The following is a 21232-nucleotide window of genomic DNA, read 5'->3' as shown; positions in this document are numbered from 1 at the left end:
TAGAAGTAGTACTACTAGTAGTAATACTAGTAGTTGTAGTAGTAGTAGTAGTTTTAGCGGCAGTGGCACTGGTAGTGGTAGTGGTAGTAGAAGTAGTACTACTAGTAGTAATACTAGTAGTTGTAGTAGTAGTAGTAGTTGTAGCAGTAGCGGCAGTGGCACTGGTAGTGGTAGTAGTAGTAGTAGTAGAAGTAGTACTACTAGTAGTTGTAGTAGTAGTAGTAGTAGTTGTAGCATTAGCGGCAGTGGCACTGGTAGTGGTAGTGGTAGTGGTAGTAGTAGTAGTAGAAGTTATCTTGAGGTGACTAAATTGGGAACCCAGCTGGCAGGGTGTAAGTGGCCTAAGAGGTGAATGAATGGATCAGACGGTTAGGCTCTGTGACTTGGTTAACTGCGTATAGATGTACATCAACAGCATGGATCGATGCTCATATCTCCACAATCACTCTCTGACAATGAAATAAATAAAGCTTAAATACTGTGTTTTGTGTTTCCTTCCCAGGGCATCAACCTCAGTGGGGGACAGAAGCAGCGTGTGTCCCTGGCTCGGGCCATCTACAGTGACGCCGACATCTACCTCCTGGATGACCCTCTGAGCGCTGTCGACTCCCACGTGGGGAAACATATTTTCCAGGAAGTTGTCGGCCATAAAGGAATTCTGCGACACAAGGTGAGACGTTGGCAGTTATGGTCGACTATAAGGCATTCTGTTACACAAGGTGAGACGTTGGCAGTTATGGTCAACTATAAGGCATTCTGTTACACAAGGTGAGACGTTGGCCGTTATGGTCGACTATAAGGTATTCTGTGACACAAAGTGAGACGTTGGCAGTTATGGTCAACTATAAGGCATTCTGTTACACAAGGTGAGACGTTGGCAGTTACGGTCGACTATAAGGTATTCTGTGACACAAAGTGAGATGTTGGCAGTTATGGTCGACTATAAGGCTTTCTGTTACACAAGGTGAGATGTTGGCAGTTATGGTCGACTATAAGGCTTTCTGTTACACAAGGTGAGATGTTGGCAGTTATGGTTTCCTTCGTTTGTCTGATTGGTTATAAGTATGATGGTGTTGCAGACTCGACTGTTGGTGACCCATGGTGTCATTCGTTTGTCTGATTGGTTATAAGTGCGATGGTGTCACAGACTCGACTGTTGGTGACCCATGGTGACCTTTGTTTGTCTGATTGGTTATAAGTACGATGGTGTCACAGACTCGACTGTTGGTGACCCATGGTGACCTTTGTTTGTCTGATTGGTTATAAGTACGATGGTGTCACAGACTCGACTGTTGGTGACCGATGGTGTCCTTTGTTTGTCTGATTGGTTATAAGTACGATGGTGTTGCAGACTCGACTGTTGGTGACCGATGGTGTCCTTTGTTTGTCTGATTGGTTATAAGTACGATGGTCTTGCAGACTCGACTGTTGGTGACCGATGGTGTCCTTTGTTTGTCTGATTGGTTATAAGTACGATGGTCTTGCAGACTCAACTGTTGGTGACCGATGGTGTCCTTTGTTTGTCTGATTGGTTATAAGTACACTGGTCTTGCAGACTCGACTGTTGGTGACCCATGGTGTCATTTGTTTGTCTGATTGGTTATAAGTACACTGATCTTGCAGACTCGACTGTTGGTGACCCATCGTGTCCTTCGTTTGCCTGATTGGTTATAAGTATGATGGTCTTGCAGACTCGACTGTTGGTGACCCATCCTGTCCTTCGTTTGTCTGATTGGTTATAAGTACGATGATCTTGCAGACTCGACTGTTGGTGACCCATGGTGTGCACTGGCTGCCAATGACAGATATGGTCGTGGTGCTGGTGGATGGTGAGATCACGGAGATGGGGACGTATGACGAGCTCCTGAGTCACGACGGAGCCTTCGCCCAGTTCCTGAAGACCTACCTCACCCAGCACGATGGCTCTGACGAGGAGGACGACCCTGAGAGTCAGTGGACATGAATTGTTTAACACAAAATACATGATAAACAACTCATTTTGCTATTTGTAACTGTGTAAAAGTAAAATGATGCCAGCAGGTGAATGTTTAGATTTTACCATCTCGATAAGATGTGTCCAATAATGATTCTTTAAGAAATCATATGGTTGCAATTTCTATTTCTGTTTGAATTTGATGCAAATGTCTTTTTCTGCTCTGATTGAAACAGCTGGTTGACGACTGCATCACAGCAGAAGCTAATATTCATAGAATAGTACTTTTTTTGTTGGTAGGCAACACAATATTAGTAAGGTGCCTCACTCTGGCAGTGTGAGTTCGAATTCCGGACAGGACTCAACCCCAAAAGGAACGAGAATCTGTACTTTACTCAGAAAGTGTTATCCCAAATATAACATTTATTACATTTGACCACTTTCATTGGCATGGTGTGTTCTTTCTTTTGAAAATGTGATGTGAGTTGTTTAACTTCAGTCAGTACCATGTTGTTGCAGTCCAAGAGATGAAGTCGAGGATCCTTCAGAGGGTGGAGTCCGTTACGTCAGACGCTGTGACCTCAGGGGATGAAGGGATAAGGTAAGATGATCTTCCCAGGGAGCACGCCAGAATCCTATGATCGTGGGTTCAAATGCAGGCTCGCCTTGATTATGTGTCTTGGTTTGTCTGTTACGTCAGACACTGTGACCTTAGGGGATGAAGGGATAAGGTAAGATGATTTGGAGCATTTCTTTAGATCTTCCAAGGGAGCACGGTCGGCCCTGTCATCTAAGGCGCATAATTACCTAGTTACTTCCCCTAGGCTGCCAGAATCCTATGATCGTGGGTTCAAATCCAGGCTCGCCTTGATTACGTGTCTTGGTTTGTCTGCACCATATCCGTGCTCGTGGGTTTCACCAATGTGGTAAACGTCCGATCTGTGTAGGACACCCTCTGCATGGGAGTTTCAACTTTGAGTAAGTGAGCTGTGTTTAACGCCGCTTTTAACAGTATTCCAGTTATATCACGGCGTGTAAGCTTAATGTGGGAGGAAAGCCCGAAGTGATGCAGGTCTCAGACGTTTACCACTTCGGTGAAACCCACAAGCACGGGTATGGTGCTGACATACCTAGAAACATAATCGAGGCGAACCGGGATTCGAACCCAAAATCATAGGTTTCTGGCATGCCCAAGGGACGCAATTCGGCACAAAGAATCGTGGCGCCTTAGACGACTGGGCCACCCGTGCCCCCCTTCAACTTTGATGCCTGCGGAAATGTAAGCTTGTTCAATGGAACATGTACTTCAGATCCTTAGTCAGCATATATATTTTGTGTAAAACAACAGCTACCGTAACGGAATGCTCTGAAGACATTGTCCTAAATAACATGTTAGTCTCCAGTACAGAGCTGATGACATTGAACATTGCATGCAACACTAGTCTCTCTTCTCTCTATCAGGAAAAGCAAGTTGAACCGGAAGCTATCAGTAGTAGCTGACGCAGGCAAGAAGTTGACAGACAAGCCCAAAGACACCGGGTCAGGAGACAAGCTGATCCAAGAGGAGAAGTCGGAGACAGGCAGGGTCAGTGATGGTGGAACCAGGGAGACGGAGTCCGGTCTGTGTGCCAGATTGTGACTGCAAAATGTCCGATTTGAACTAGTGCAAACCGGACATTTTAGAATTTGCCAACAAGACATTGTCAGGGCTTTCTGGTGGAACATGTCAGGGCTTTCTGGTAGACACATTGTCAGGACTTCTTGTGAACACCTTGTCAGGGCTTCTGGTGGAATACATTGTCAGGGCTTCTTGTGGAACACATTGTCATGGCTTTCTGGTGGAACACATTGTCAGGGCTTTCTGGTGGAACACATTGTCAGGGCTTTCTGGATTACATACATTGGATAAAGAAGCTTTCTAAAATCATTTCAACCTATCCAAAACTTTTGATTCCTTCCAAACACAATTGATAGTGCTGCCTTAAAAAGTAAAGCTGGTTTGTCATTGTCGTGTTGATGGACAATAGGGAAGCTGATTGGTTAAATATGCCACATGCTTATACTGCTGAACTCTCTCCTCAACTGTCATGTTGCTGTCTGCTTCAGGTGAAGTTCTCCGTGTTCATGGACTACGCTAAAGCCATCGGCGGCATCACCACATTCTTCATCTTCTTCATCTTCGCCATATACCAGGCGGCCACCATGGCCTCCAACATCTGGATCAGCATGTGGACGGACGACGCCCTGCTGAAAAACTTGAGTCTGGTTAACACTTCCGACTATCAGAACAAGAACACCATGTACCTCGGAGTCTACGGGGCCTTCGGAGTCGTCCAGGGTAGGTTTATACACCCGACTGCTAAACCAAGAACACCATGTACCTTGGAGTCTACGGGGCCTTCGGAGTCGTCCAGGGTAGGTTTATACACCCGACTGCTAAACCAAGAACACCATGTACCTCGGAGTTCGCGGGGCCTTCGGAGTTGTTCAGGGTAGGTTTATACACCCGACTGCTAAACCAAGAACACCATGTACCTCGGTGTCTACGGGGCCTTCGGAGTTGTTCAGGGTAGGTTTATACACCCGACTGCTAAACCAAGAACACCATGTACCTCGGTGTTACAAAGACATCATGTACCTCAGTATGATTAGAACACCATGTACCTCGGTGTGACAAGAACGCCATGTACCTCGGTGTTACGAAGACATCATGTACCTCAGTATGATTACAACACCATGTACCTCGGTGTGACAAGAACGCCATGTACCTCGGTGTTACGAAGACATCATGTACCTCAGTATGATTAGAACACCATGTACCTTGGTGTGACGAGAACGCCATGTACCTCGGTGTTACGAAGACATCATGTACCTCAGTATGATTACAACACCATGTACCTTGGTGTGACAAGAACGCCATGTACCTCGGTGTTACGAAGACATCATGTACCTCAGTATGATTACAACACCATGTACCTCGGTGTGACAAGAACGCCATGTACCTCGGTGTTACGAAGACATGTACCTCAGTATGATTAGAACACCATGTACCTTGGTGTGACAAGAACGCCATGTACCTCGGTGTTACGAAGACATCATGTACCTCAGTATGATTAGAACACCATGTACCTTGGTGTTACGGGAGTGAGTGAGTGAGTATAGTTCTATGCTGCTTTTAGCAATATTCCAGCAATATCACGACGGGGGACACCAGGAATGGGCTTCACACATGGTACCCATGTCGAGAATCGAACCCGAGGCTTCGGCGTGAAGAGCAAACGCTTTAATCCTGGTTAACACTTCTTACTATCAGAACAAGAACACTGGAGTTGTCCAGGGTAGGTTTATACACCCGACTGCTAAACCAAGAACGTCATGTACCTCGGTGTTTCAAAAACACCATGTGCCTCAGAGTCATGGTTTATACACCTACATCGGTGTTATGAAGACACCATGTACCTCAATATTGCGAGATTATTTACTTATAGCTGGAATATTGCTGAGTGAGGAGTTAAACAAACAAACAAACAAACAAACAAATCCCTCAAGCCCTGTTTCCATGGTTTCAGCTGTTGTCATCCTCTTCTACTCCATCCTGGCGTCGACGAGGATGGTGCAGGCAGCGGGGAACATCCACGCCAAGATGCTGTACAACATCCTCCGGTCTCCCATGTCCTTCTTCGACACCACCCCCATCGGCCGCATCGTCAACCGCTTCTCTCGGGACGTGGAAACTGTGGACAACAACCTGCCTGGCGTCCTGCGAATGTGGATCAACTGTGTGTTCAGCGTGATGGGCACCCTCATCGTCATCAGCTACAGCACCCCCATCTTCCTGTCAGTCATCATTCCTCTTGCAATACTCTACTATCTGGTGCAGGTACAGTACCCCCATCTTCCTGTCAGTCGTCATTCCTTTTGAGAAGATGGTACTTGTTGTTTCCCTGCCTGGCACTTGACATTAAAGGATAAAACAAGACCCCGTTGGCTCAGAACGCACATGTTGCTATGTAAGTGCAATAATCTTGAATACAACCACGCAAGCACGCACACAACCACACAGGCATGAAACCATGCAAGTAACCACACACACACGCGACCACTCGTAACCACGCACACACACACATGTTGCTATGTAAGTGCAATAATCTTGAATACAACACTGATCCTATAACTTCACCTCTACTATCTGGTGCAGGTCGGTCAACATCCCCCTAGTCATGGTCACACTGACTAGTTTCCAATACAATGCAGGATTCCCTGAGATATCGCCCGTGAAGATTCCGGGGTAGAATAGGTCTTCAGCAACCCATGCTTGTCGTAAAAGGCGACTAACGGGATTGGGTGGTCAGATTCACTGACTTGGTTGATGCATGTCATCTTGTCCCAATTGCACAGATTGATGCTCATGATATCAATCACTGGATTGTCTGGTCCAGACTTGATTATTTTACAGACCGCCGTCATATAGCTGGAATATTGCTGAGTGCCGCGTTAAACAACAAACCAGCCAACCAACCAACCAACCAATATCCCTCTAGTCATTCTCACACTGACTAGTTCCCAATACAATGCAGGATTCCCTGATGTATACTCACTGCCAAAAGAAACGCGAACCATAGAAACAAATAGAGAAGTATGTACGTTAAGAAGAGATGTCCAATGTGTAACAATTAATGACAAAACTCACAATCGTTCAAGTGTGACCACAGAGTGTCTTTGTTCTTATCACGATATGTTGCACATGATTTCCAAACTTAACACGCTAATCCTTCACGAGACAAATGGTGCATCTCGAGTCATGGATCTATGACGTCACATGTGAAGTGTTTATGAGCATCGGTTAACACAACGTACCAGTATGTTCGTTTGTGCATCGAACCAATCTAATATCTGTTGAGTGTGAAGCCCATTTCTGGAGTCCCCTGCTGTGATATTGCTGGAATATTGCTAAAAGCGGCACAAAACCTCACTCACTCACTCACTCACTCACTCACTCACTCACTCACTCACTCACTCACTCACTCACTCACTCACTCACTCACTCACTCACTCACTCACTCACTCACTAATATCTGTTGAATATGAGTAGTTCTTAATAGACTGCAAATCTTGAAATTAACACGAGCATGAATTGCCGTATTCAACGTAATAAGCGCCCTGGGCGCTCTCAAAATTAGAAATAGGGGGCTCTTATTAGAATATTATTTTGGTGAAAAAAACAGAGTTAAAAGGTAAATTTTGTGGTTTAGGCTGACAGCCTGAAATAATTATGTACGACATAAATTTTTCGAGAATTTAATTGCCCATAATTAACAGTGCATATAACACATGAGTGTGTATCATACGCAAATAAATAAGTCTTGTGTACATTGATCAATCGGAAGGGTTGTTAATTGGGATTGTTCACTAGCCAATCTATTTGCAAATATCGCTGTGGGCGCTTATTAGAGCAGGGCGCTTATTACGTCGAATACGGTAAGTGCGAAAAATGAAACTTCGTATTAATGTCTCCACACTTGAATATAAACACACACATGTTAATTGAGCAGAATATTGACAAAACAAACATATAACTGTGTGTTGTTTTTTAGGAAAACACTGTTTATTGTTTTTTATGGAAGTTGTCTACTCAGCGCTAATAAGCGATGCTATTTGTGTTTGATTGGATGAAGGTATGGTTGAATGAAGGTATGGATGTGTATCATTCCACTGGGGATGGGGTGGGGGAGTCACATTGCTTTTGAGTCGCATTTTTGGCATTTTTTTCAAGATTTACAGTATTAACCAAAATGTATGGTATTCGCGTTTCTTTTGGCGGTGGGGGCGTTTGGGTAGCCTAGTGGGTAAAGCGTTCGCTCGTCATGCCGAAGACCCGGGTTCGATGTGTGAAGCCCATATCTGGTGTCCCCCGCTGTGATATTGTTGGAATATTGCTAAAAACGGAGTAAAACCATACTCACTCACTCACTCACTCTTTTGGCGGTGAGTATACTTGTTGCTCAGTGGTGCACAATTCCCCTATCTCTCTCTCTTTCCTCAGAGATTCTACATCGCGACGTCTCGTCAGCTGAAGCGACTGGAGTCCACCACTAGATCCCCCATCTATTCCCATTTCGGGGAGACGGTAACGGGCGCCTCGTCCATACGGGCGTACAACGTCACCGACAGATTCATCCAGGAATCCACACAGAGAGTGGACAAGAACTTGGTCTTCTACTTCGCAAGCCTGGCCTCCAACAGGTGACTTGATGCACAGCCAGCCAAGCAATAGTTTGACGGAGCTGAACTTGTATGTTTCTTGTGATGAAGGGCTGAAGAGTGTTCACTATTCATGCACTATTCATATTGTTTGTTTGTTTGTTAGTTGTTTAACGCCGCACTCAGCAATATTCCAGCTATATGACGACGGTCTGTAAAATAATCGAGTCTGGACCAGACAATCCAGCGATTGACATCATGAGCATCGACCCACGCAATTGGGATCGATGGCATGTATCAACCAAGTCAGCGAGACTGACCACCCGATCCCGTTAGTCGCCTTTTACGACAAGCATAGTCACCTTTTACGGCAAGTGTGGGTTGCTGAAGACCTATTCTACCCCGGAATCTTCACGGGTCCTATTCATATTGAGTGAGTGAGTGAGTGAGTTGGGTTTAATGCCACTTTTAACAGTATTCCAGTTATATCACGGCATGTCAGCTTAATGTGGGAGGAAAGCCCGAAGTGATGCAGGTCTCAGACGTTTACCACTTCGGTGAAACCCACGAGCACGGGTATGGTGCTGACAAACCTAGAAACATAATCGGGGCGAACCGGGATTCGAACCCACAATCACAGGTTTCTGGTGTGTCCAAGGGACGCAACTCTGCACACGAATCGCGGCGCCTTAGACAACTGGGCCACCCGTGCCCCCCTATTCATATTGAGTGTAGGTTGTTCACTACATAAGCAATTGGACCGCCTCCATGGTCTAGTGGTAGAGCGTCCGCCCGGAGAGCGGAAGGTCCGGGGTTCGATCCCCGACCGCCTCATGCCAAAAGACGTTAAAAGATGGCACTTGTTGTTACCCTGTCTGGCTCTCGGCATGAAGGGGCTAAAACAAGGACTGGTCGGCTCGGAGTCAGTATACCGTGTCTGAGTGGGGTATTCATGTTAAACTGCGGCATGGTCCTCTCAGCCCCCTCAGTCCCTCTGCCCCCTCAGCCCCCTCATCCCCCTCATCCCCCTCAGCCCCCTCATCCCCCTCATCCCCCTCAGCCCCCTCAGCCCCCTCAGCCCCCTCATCCCCCTCAGCCCCCTCAGCCCCCTCAGCCCCCTCAGCCCCCTCAGTCCCCTCAACCCCCTCAGCCCCCTCAGGCCCCTCTGCCCCCTCAGCCCCCTCAGTCCCTCTGCCCCCTCAGCCCCCTCAGTCCTCTCAGGCCCCTCAGGCCCCTCTGCCCCCTCAGCCCCCTCAGTCCCTCTGCCCCCTCAGCCCCCTCAGTCCTCTCAGTCCTCTCAGCCCCCTCAGCCCCCTCAGCCCCTCAGTCCTCTCAGCCCCCTCAGCCCCCTCAGTCCTCTCAGTCCTCTCAGCCCCCTCAGCCCCCTCAGCCCCCTCAGCCCCTCAGTCCTCTCAGCCCCCTCAGCCCCCTCAGTCCTCTCAGTCCCTCTGCCCCCTCAGCCCCCTCAGTCCCTCTGCCCCCTCAGCCCCCTCAGTCCCTCTGCCCCCTCAGCCCCCTCAGTCCCTCTGCCCCCTCAGCCCCCTCAGTCACCTCAGTCCCTCTGCCCCCTCAGCCCCCTCAGTCCTCTCAGCCCCCTCAGCCCCCTCAGTCCCCTCAGTCCCCTCAGCCCCCTCAGCCCTCTCAGCCCCCTCAGCCCCTCAGTCCCCTCAGTCCCCTCGGTCCTCTCAGTCCCCTCACTCCCCTCAGCCCCCTCAGAAAGTCTTTCAATAAGTTGATGATGTTTTTAATTTCAGATGGCTTGGGTTCCGCCTGGAGTTTCTAGGCAACACAATAGTCCTGTTTGCTGCTCTGTTCTCTGTTATTTCAAAAGATCTGCCCAGTGGAATTGTGGGTCTGTCTGTTTCATATGCTCTACAGGTAAGGTGGCAGACCTGTGTTAAACATAGTCATTATTGTTGGCTTGGTAATTACACATGGAATGAGTGAGTGAGTGAGTTGGGTTTAACGCCGCTTCCAGTATTCCAGTTATATCACGGCATGTCAGCTTAATGTTAGAGGAAAGCCCGAAGTGATGCAGGTCTCAGACGTTTACCACTTCGGTGAAACCCACGAGCACGGGTATGGTGCTGACAAACCTAGAAACATAATCGGGGCGAACGGGGATTCGAACCCACAATCATAGGTTTCTGGCGTGCCCAAGGGACACAACTCTGCACAGCGAATCGTGGCGCCTTAGACGACTGGGCCACCCGTGCCCCCTCACATGGAATGAGTGTTATAAATGGTCAATTAGGAGATCAAGGCATCACGTTTTCGATGTAGTGATAGATTACTTGTAGGTTTAAATGGAATTTGGCACCAATGTGCAGCATGAGGTTTCAAATATTAATTAGCTTCGGAAGTGATAAGACTGTCAGCTGTTCTATAAAAGGTGGTTATTGTGATTTGAGCGTTCTGAATCAAGTATTTTTCAAATTCATGGTAGAATTGTGGTTTGTGGTCTGTGCATAGCTTGATGTCAGCCATTATGTTTAGTTGCAAACAGTCTCATTTAATCAGGTCTTATTATCGCGACCGCTAAACAAAGATCTGAGGACATCCCATTTCAGGTCACATCGATACGACCTTTTGTGATCTTTGAATGACCAATAAACTAATGAGAAGTCGACATTAGCCAATCAGAAAGCAGCTTTCTTGAGCTTCTACTGGCCACTTCTATCTCAGACTAATCTTCAAAAAATATTAATATCAATTCAAAATTTGAACTGAACAAAACAAAATTCTAGATTGTCTAATAGATGGTCGTGATTGTTTAGCAGTAATACCCACAGGCTATATTTGAAATGGCTCAAAATAAGAAAATTCGTCTTAATTAATTGATAAAGAGTTAAATTAATTTGACAATGTAAGTCATTCAAATGTATTGTGAAATACTAAAGTCATATTTTCAGTGTTCTGTGTTATGGCGACAGTTCTAGATATGCCTTATCTTCCAGATCACCCAAGCCCTCAACTGGATGGTCCGGATGACCTCTGACCTCGAGACTAACATCGTGTCTGTTGAGCGGATGAAGGAGTACTCGGAGACACCAACAGAGGTGACGTACATCTTCGTCTACAAAGTAGGATGACAATATCCGTAGTGTGAAAATCAATTTGTGCATGGGCTTAAAGGCTTTCTATAAAAGAAAGACATCCCTTGCAAGTCAAGTTAACAAGCACATCCTTACTGCATGTATGCCGCTATGCAAATCACATTCATCATCTTGTATTATTCACAAGTTCATTGTTTCCAAGAATTAGGACATACCGTATTCGACGTAATAAGCGCCCCTCTCTAATAAGCGCCCACAGCGCTATTTGCTAATATATTGGTTCGTGAACAATCCCAATTAGCAACCCTTCCGATTGATCAATGTACAAAAGACTTATTTATTCGCGTATAATACGCACTCGTGTGTTATATGCACCCTTAATTATGGGGAATTAAATTCTGGAAAGATATATCTGTCGTATATAAACATTTCATGCTATCTTTCAACTCTGTTTTTTTTTTTACCAAAATTATATTCTAATAAGAGCCCCCTATTTCTAATTTTGAGAGCGCCCACGGCGCTTATAACGTTGAATACGGTAAGCAATTTTACAATGACGAAGCATCTTTATTTTGGGTTAAAATGAAGGAAGCTTACATCACATGTGTGAATTCCATAGAAAATGGTCAGCAAAATTGTGATTGTGTACATTTTCATTGTTTCAACAAGTTGTATATTCTTCAAAGGTAAAGTCAATTTGATTTCAGGAATTGGGTTCTCTGCTTATTCATTCAAAATGATGAATAATATTGATGATGATGTCAATAATTTAGAGCCAAATTTCCAGCAAACACTGACATGTTGTGTAATTCATATTCAGTTCTCATCTCCCTGGGGAGTATGATGTCTAGGTCGATCATTGTCAAGGTTGTCTAAAGTTATTTAGGCTAAAAAGAATAATAGTCTTGCATCATCATAAAGTCCACCGCACGTTTCGGTTTTATTTCCATTTTTAAAAAATTAAAAAAAATACTACCGTATTCGACGGAATAAGCGCCCACGGCGGTATTTGCTAATATATTGGCTAATGACAATCCCAATTAGCACCCCTTCCGATTGATCAATGTTCACAAGACTTATTTATTCGCGTATAATATGCATTCGTGTGTTATATGCACCGTTAGTTATGGGCAATTCTGGAAAAATGTATCTCTCGTATATTAACATTTCAGGCTGTCAGTATAAACCACAAAATTTGTCTTTAAATCTGTTTTTCTTTCACCGAAATAATATTCTAATAAGAGCCCCCTATTTCTAATTTTGAGAGCGCCCTGGATGCTTATTACGTCGATTACGGTAATACTTTAAAACAATGTGACATAGTTACCTCCCTTTACATGCTCACTGCTTTTCTGCGCATCTTGTATTATAGTCATGGCGGCTATAGAAGTTTGTATGCTTGTTTATGTAGGGAGGCCCTTTCCCAGGTTGATGGGACACATCTGTTCATTTGGTTTCATACTAGTTGGAACAAAGCGAAAAAAAACACTGACCCGCCCGCACTATATTTTCAAAAGTCATTGCCTGAGAACCAATTCTTATATTTTTTTAAGCCTTACTAACCTCTACCATATGTTTCAGGCTGACTGGATTGACCCCTATCGCCAACCCCCAAGGTCATGGCCGGATGAGGGCAAGGTCAAGTTTGACCACTACATGACACGATACAGATCTGAACTTGACCTTGTGTTGAAGGGCATCTCCTGTGACATCAGTGGAGGGGAGAAGGTAATATAGACTATATAGACTATATTTGCAAACAGCTGCGTGCAGCATTTTTGATCTGGGATATATTTGACTGATCAGAAATATTTCAACAACATTGTTCATTGTGATCAATATATGTCAGGGGTCAATTTAACCGCTGGCCCTTTGGCACGTGACCAGTTAAAATAACCGGGATTGCTGAAACGCCAAGTAGATGGCCAGTCTGGTTGGTCAAAATTTCACCCTTCTCTGTGTATGTTTAATATTTTAATTGGATCATCTCGGTAGAATGACAACCGAACGCCATTTTGTAATGTTGGATACAACAACTTAATTGCTCATAAATCACCACGAAATGAGGCAAATGGAAGCCAAGATTTAATCCTAGAGTGCAGGAAAAAACGTTTAAGTGATGAGTAGTTCAAAAAATTTCAGAGCCTTGTTTGGGTGGTTACTAGACCTCAGGTTCATCCATGTTTGCGGACTCCCACCATTTAGTTGTGGGCCAGTTAGTTTGGGAAAAAGGGCCAGTAACTGTTAGAAGGAGCAAGTCCTGTTGGCTACATACACATTTGTTGTTAAATCTACCCCTGAATGTATCCCCATGTAATCATTTGTCCTGTTTGACAGTGTACGTTTGCTTTACACAGCTGTCAACATTATTTCAATAGTATCACTTTGAATTTCGAGGAAGGGCAAGATGAAGCCAGTACTTTTTACACTGAAGACACTGCTAATTACTGTCTACAATTTGAAAAAGTTGCAAGAGAATGATGTTGGTTGATAAATAAAATCTCACACTCGTTGATGAAGTGGCAAAAATCCTCAGCAAACCTTGGAATTTTTCCACTTTTATCAACTCGTGTTGATATATTTGATATCAAAAGACACTCGGGTGAGATTCGCTATTTATCCTAATACGTGTGCTGGTATCTCAATGTATGACAGGGTTTGGTTTACACAGCTTTCAACATTATTTCAATTAAATGACTTTGAATTTTGAGGAAAGCCCAGATGAAAACCACATTACATTAGGTGCTGACAAACCAAGAGACTGTGTCAGGGTGAACAGGATTCAATCCAATGTATGATTGCGAATCATCACCCCATTCTTGGACCAGTACTTGAGCAGTTAATCCATTGTGAGAGGCTGACTTGAGACTGGTGGAAAACGACTTTCACGCTTTAAATCACACTACCAGGAAAATCTTTGAAGTTCATTAGATGTTGTCCCATTTAGTAAAAAAAACATGTTGTCATTCTGCCAGAATCTCTCAGTTGAAATGGGAATGGCTTCCCAGTTTGTAAACATCAACAAAGGGAGATAATTCAACAGTTACATACTGTGCATACCACTAGAAAATATGCGTTCCCCTGTATCTGCAGATTGGCATCGTTGGAAGAACTGGTGCTGGCAAGTCGTCGCTAACGGTGGCGCTGTTCCGCCTAATTGAAGCTGCCGGAGGACGGATCATTGTCGATGGCCGAGCTATTGATGACATGGGTCTGCATGACCTCAGGTCAAAACTGACTATACTCCCGCAGGTAAAATACCCGAGTCATTTAAGTCAGCAAATCCTTGTTGAAGATATAACATCTGGGGACACCAACCATTTTGGTTTTTTTTTAATATTACTGAATTGATCTGAATAGAATTCAATTATTAATTTTGATTTTTATTAATGCATGGAGAAAGCTGGTGGATAAGTCAATTGTCAATGAGCTTTTGTGGAGATTTACAGGTATGTTACCTGTACTTGATGCTTGCATGATTCCAGGACCGGGGACACCAACCTTTGGAAATATTTCTCAAATAAGGCGACTAAACCCTTTCCATATTGAATAGAAATATATCCATAAAAGGCAGAACGATGTCAAGAGCATGTGTTTATGAATCACTATCAAATTATGATGATACCAGTAAGTGCGAAAAGGTGAGCGTATCCTGCCCCGTGTCACCCATCACAAATACATGCAAAGACAAGTCAATTGTCACTGATACGTAAAATTTGGAAATTTCCTTAACATGTTTACCGTAAAACGTTTTCGAAAGCTTTACTCAGGTCTTGAATGTAATAGCCTTGATCGAACAACTTCTGAGCAAGAGTCGTATGATGCTCTATAACTTACGTTGCTTTATGGTGAACTAATTAAATGAACACTGGGGGAGAATTATGGGGATGCCCAACTGATGACTACTTAATTCTAGGACCCTGTCATCTTCTCTGGCACCCTGAGGATGAACCTGGACCCCTTCGACAGCCACATCGATGAGGATTTGTGGCAGGCATTGGAGCACGCTCATCTCAAGAAGTTTGTGACGGGGTTGCCTAGTCAGCTGGAGTACGAGTGTGGAGAAGGTGGACAAAACCTCAGGTTGGTCACGTGTAACTACCTATCTGTGACAGGCGTTGGTCCTACGCTCATCTCACGAAATTTGTCTCGTTGCTCACTACTTCGCAGGAGAACTCACTCACGTAATAAGCGCCCCACTCTAATAAGCGCCCACGGACATATTTGCTAATATATTGACTAGTGAAATATCCCAATTAGCACCCCTTCGGATTGATCAATGTACACAAGACTTATTTATTCGCGTATAATATGCACTCGTGTGTTATATGCACCCTTAATTATGGGCAATTAAATTCTGGAAAAATGTATCTCTCGTATATTAACATTTCAGGCTGTCAGTATAAACCACAAAATTTATCTTCCAACTCTGTTGTTTTTCACCAAAATAATATTCTAATAAGAGCACCCTATTTCTAATTTTGAGAGCGCCCAGGGCACTTATTAGGTCGAATACGGTAAGTCACTGTAGTATAAACGAGCTTCTCCCGTTGTGAGTGAGTGAGTTGGGTTTCACGCTGCCTTAAACAGTATTCCAGTTCTATCACGGCATGTCAGCTTGATGTTTTGTTAGTTTGTTTGCATGTTGTTTAACACTGCACTCAGCAATATTCCAGCTCTATGGCGGCGGTCTGTAAATAATGTAGTCTGGACCAGACAATCCAGTGATTGACAGGTCTGTAAATAATGTAGTCTGGACCAGACAATCCAGTGATTGACATCATGAGCATCGATCCACGCCATTGCATCAACCAAGTCAGCGAGCCTGACCACCCGAACCTATTAGTCGTCTCTTACTTGATGTCGGAGTGATACATGTGTTACACGTCTACCACTAACGTCTAGATCATGTGCTGACAGACCTATAAACATAATCGGGGAGAACCGGGATTGTCCCGTTGTGTTGAGTGTAGTCTAGATCATGTGCTGACAGACCTAGAAACATAATCGGGGAGAACCAGGATGGTCCCGTTGTGTTGAGTGTAGTCTAGATCATGTGCTGACAGACCTAGAAACATAATCGGGGAGAACGTGGATTGTCCCGTTGTGTTGAGTGTAGTCTAGATCATGTGCTGACAGACCTAGAAACATAATCGGGGAGAACCGGGATTGTCCCGTTGTGTTGAGTGTAGTCAGTCAGGTCAGGTTTCACATCCTCCCCTGTTAACACAGATGATTCCTGTGCCATCGGTCGGGTAGCCTAGTGGTTAAAGCGTTCGCTCATCACGCCGATGACCCTGTTTCGATTCCCGACATGGGTACAATGTGTGAAGCCCATTTCTGGTGTCCCCCGCCGTGATATTGCTTGAATATTGCTTAAAGCGGCGTAAAGCCATACTCACTCACTCACTCACTCCTGTGCCACGGCCAGAACAGAGTTGGTCCCTTGGACGTCACTGCTTGTCATTAAAACTGACTGACATGGTGATCCGCTGGTTCTCTGTGAGACCTGGCTGATTGTGTGTCATCAGTCTGATGATGATGGTGAAGTTCATATTAGACTAAATACTGTACAAATAACTGGTGTGTCGATGCAGTGTCACATAGCATTACTAGTGACTTTGTGTTGCAGTGTTGGGCAGAGGCAAGTGGTGTGTCGTTACACTGTTACATAGCATTACTAGCGACTTTGTGTTGCAGTGTTGGGCAGAGGCAAGTGGTATGTCGATACACTGTTACATAGTATTACTAGTGACTTTGTGTTGCAGTGTTGGGCAGAGGCAATTTGGTATGTCGATACACTGTTACATAGCATTAATAGCGACTTTGTGTTGCAGTGTAGGGCAGAGGCAAGTGGTATGTCGATACACTGTTACATAGTATTACTAGTGACTTTGTGTTGCAGTGTTGGGCAGAGACAAGTGGTATGTCGATACACTGTTACATAGTATTACTAGTGACTTTGTGTTGCAGTGTTGGGCAGAGGCAAGTGGTATGTCGATACACTGTTACATAGTATTACTAGTGACTTTGTGTTGCAGTGTAGGGCAGAGGCAACTGGTATGTCGATACACTGTTACATAGCATTAATAGCGACTTTGTGTTGCAGTGTAGGGCAGAGGCAAGTGGTATGTCGATGCACTGTTACATAGCATTAATAGTGACTTTGTGTTGCAGTGTTGGGCAGAGGCAACTGGTATGTCGATGCACTGTTACATAGTATTACTAGTGACTTTGTGTTGCAGTGTTGGGCAGAGGCAACTGGTGTGTCGTTACACTGTTTCATAGCATTACTAGTGACTTTGTGTTGCAGTGTTGGGCAGAGGCAAGTGGTGTGTCGATGCACTGTTACATAGCATTACTAGTGACTTTGTGTTGCAGTGTTGGGCAGAGGCAACTGGTATGTCGATACACTGTTACATAGCATTACTAGTGACTTTGTGTTGCAGTGTTGGGCAGAGGCAACTGGTATGTCTATACACTGTCACATAGCATTACTAGCGACTTTGTGTTGCAGTGTTGGGCAGAGGCAACTGGTGTGTCGATACACTGTTACATAGCATTACTAGCGACTTTGTGTTGCAGTGTTGGGCAGAGGCAACTGGTATGTCGATACACTGTCACATAGCATTACTAGCGACTTTGTGTTGCAGTGTTGGGCAGAGGCACCTGTTATGTCGATACACTGTCACATAGCATTACTAGCGACTTTGTGTTGCAGTGTTGGGCAGAGGCAACTGGTGTGTCGATACACTGTTACATAGCATTACTAGCGACTTTGTGTTGCAGTGTTGGGCAGAGGCAACTGGTGTGCCTGGCCCGGACGCTGCTCAGGAAAACCAAGATTCTGGTCCTAGACGAAGCTACAGCAGCCGTTGACATGGAGACCGATGATCTGATCCAGACCACAATCAAGACAGAGTTCAGGGACTCGACTGTCATCACCATCGCCCACCGTCTCAACACCATCATGGACTACGACAGGTGAGTTCAGCATGTGGTTCACTATGATCACCGTAGCTCACCAACACCATCATGGGCTACGACTGGTGAGTTATGCATGTGGTTCACTATGATCACCGTAGTTCACCAACACCATCATGGACTACGACAGGTGAGTTATGCATGTGGTTCACTATGATCACCGTAGTTAACCAACACCATCATGGACTATGACAGGTGAGTCATGCATGTGGTTCACTATGATCACCGTAGCTCACCAACACCGTCATGGACTACGACAGGTGAGTTATGCATGTGGTTCACTATGATCACCGTAGTTCACCAACACCGTCATGGACTACGACAGGTGAGTTATGCATGTGGTTCACTATGATCACCATAGCTCACCAACACCGTCATGGACTACGACAGGTGATTTATGCATGTGGTTCACTGTGATCACCATAGCTCACCAACACCGTCATGGACTACGACAGGTGAGTTATGCATGTGGTTCACTGTGATCACCATAGCTCACCAACACCATCATGGACTACGACAGGTGAGTTATGCATGTGGTTCACTGTGATCACCATAGCTCACCAACACCGTCATGGACTACGACAGGTGAGTTATGCATGTGGTTCACTGTGATCACCATAGCTCACCAACACCGTCATGGACTACGACAGGTGAGTGGAGCATGTGGTTCACTATGATCAACGTAGTTCACCAACACCGTCATGGACTACGACAGGTGAGTTGTGTATGTGGTTCACTATGATCACCGTAGCTCACCAACACCATCATGGACTACGACAGGTGAGTTATGCATGTGGTTCACTCTGATCACCATAGCTCACCAACACCGTCATGGACTACGACAGGTGAGTTATGCATGTGGTTCACTATGATCACTGTAGCTCACCAACACCGTCATGGACTACGACAGGTGAGTTATGCATGTGGTTCACTATGATCACCATAGCTCACCAACACCGTCATGGACTACGACAGGTGAGTTATGCATGTGGTTCACTATGATCACTGTAGTTCACCAACACCGTCATGGACTACGACAGGTGAGTTATGCATGTGGTTCACTGTGATCACCATAGCTCACCAACACCGTCATGGACTACGACAGGTGAGTTATGCATGTGGTTCACTATGATCACTGTAGCTCACCAACACCGTCATGGACTACGACAGGTGAGTTATGCATGTGGTTCACTATGATCACTGTAGCTCACCAACACCGTCATGGACTACGACAGGTGAGTTATGCATGTGGTTCACTATGATCACCGTAGTTCACCAACACCGTCATGGACTACGACAGGTGAGTTATGCATGTGGTTCACTGTGATCACCATAGCTCACCAACACCGTCATGGACTTTAATGATATGAAAAGTTGAATTTTATTCAAATGTGGTGACTTCGTGGTACATACAGAGTCATCCATCAATTAAATATAAGAAAACGCCGCACCAGTGTGATGAAAGGAAATTTGAAGCAGTCCGAGGTTGGGAATCTTTTATTTCCTTGGCCGGGATCATTACCTGATACAAACCTTACATTGCTGTTTCAGAATCCTGGTGCTGGACCAAGGGCTGGTCAAGGAGTTCGACACGCCGGCAGCTCTCCTGGCAGACAAACAAAGCGTCTTCTATGGGATGGCCAAAGATGCCAACCTGGTGTAGATCTCGCCATTTGATCTGCAGGACAATGTTGATCCATCTTATAGCAAAGTTGATCCATTTTATAACAACATTGATCCATTTTATAACAACATTGATCTATTTTAGATAACAACATTGATCCATGTTATAACAACAGTCCATTTTAAAACAACATTGATCCAAAATTGATCCATGTTATAACAATATTGATCCATGTTATAACTATGTTGATCCTTGTTTTTACAATGTTGATCCATGTTATAACAACATTGATCTATTTTAGATAACAACATTGATCCACATTATAACAACAATCCATTTTAAGACAACATTGATCCAACATTGATCCATGTTATAACTGTTGATCCTTGTTTTTACAATTTTACAATGTTGATCCATGTTATAACAACATTGATCCATTTTATAACAACATTGATCTATTTTAGATAACAACATTGATCCACATTATAACAACAATCCATTTTAAGACAACATTGATCCAACATTGATCCATGTTATAACTGTTGATCCTTGTTTTTACAATTTTACAATGTTGATCCATGTTATAACAACATTGATCCATTTTATAACAACATTGATCTATTTTAGATAACAACATTGATCCACATTATAACAACAATCCATTTTAAGACAACATTGATCCAACATTGATCCATGTTATAACTGTTGATCCTTGTTTTTACAATTTTACAATGTTGATCCATGTTATAACAACATTGATCTATTTTAGATAACAACATTGATCCATATTATAACAACAATCCATTTTAAAACAACATTGATCCATGTTATAACAACATTGATCCATGTTATAACTGTTGATCCTTGTTTTTACAATGTTGATCCTTGTTTTTACATCTTTGATCACTTATGGATGTCTTTGATCCATGTGAGCACAATTTTGATCCATCTATGAACATTTTAGTCTTTGATAGATCTGTGACACTTTCTCCCCTACAGCAGGTCAAGGCCTGGAGACTGTCTCTGGACGTCTCCATGCTGTATGCTGCCAGTGTAATGTCTCTCATTGTAAAGACGGGGGCATGGGTGTGCAGAGTTGCGTCCCTTTGGCATGCCAGAATCCTATGTTCGAATCCCGGTTCGCCACGATTTTGTTTCTAGGTTTGTCAGGGGGGCGCAGGTGGCCCAGTCGTCTAAGGCTCCGTGATTTGCTGTGCAGAGTTGCGTCCCTTGGGCACGCCAGAAACCTATGATTGTGGGTTCAAATCCCGGTTCGCCCCGATTATGTTTCTAGGTTTCTCAGCACCATACCCGTGCTCGTGGGTTTCACCGAAGTGGTAAACATCTGAGACCAGCATCACTTGGGCTTTCCTCCCACATTAAGCTGACACATCGCGATATAACTGCAATTCTGTTCAAAGCGGTGTTTAACTT

General features: G+C 44.5%; 1 protein-coding gene across 1 annotated transcript in view; it reads left to right on the top strand.

Moving 5' to 3' along the window:
* LOC124148322 (multidrug resistance-associated protein 1-like) overlaps positions 1–20991 on the top strand; it is a 78069-nt gene extending 57078 nt beyond the window's left edge. Inside the window, exons 17-30 of the mRNA XM_048380947.1 lie at positions 503–670; positions 1760–1949; positions 2453–2534; positions 3395–3518; positions 4040–4271; positions 5503–5813; positions 7977–8176; positions 9889–10012; positions 11092–11193; positions 12772–12918; positions 14284–14442; positions 15107–15273; positions 17980–18174; positions 19726–20991. Of these exons, the coding sequence (XP_048236904.1) occupies positions 503–670; positions 1760–1949; positions 2453–2534; positions 3395–3518; positions 4040–4271; positions 5503–5813; positions 7977–8176; positions 9889–10012; positions 11092–11193; positions 12772–12918; positions 14284–14442; positions 15107–15273; positions 17980–18174; positions 19726–19837 (2313 nt within the window). The 3' untranslated portion in view covers positions 19838–20991. The remainder of the gene's footprint in view (positions 1–502; positions 671–1759; positions 1950–2452; positions 2535–3394; positions 3519–4039; positions 4272–5502; positions 5814–7976; positions 8177–9888; positions 10013–11091; positions 11194–12771; positions 12919–14283; positions 14443–15106; positions 15274–17979; positions 18175–19725) is intronic.
* Positions 20992–21232: the final 241 nt, after the last annotated feature.

This window comes from Haliotis rufescens, unplaced genomic scaffold (assembly GCF_023055435.1).
Source record: "Haliotis rufescens isolate VD_foot unplaced genomic scaffold, xgHalRufe1.0.p SCAF_34, whole genome shotgun sequence".
Lineage (NCBI taxonomy): Eukaryota > Metazoa > Mollusca > Gastropoda > Lepetellida > Haliotidae > Haliotis > Haliotis rufescens.
This window is presented reverse-complemented; position numbering and strand designations above follow the sequence as displayed.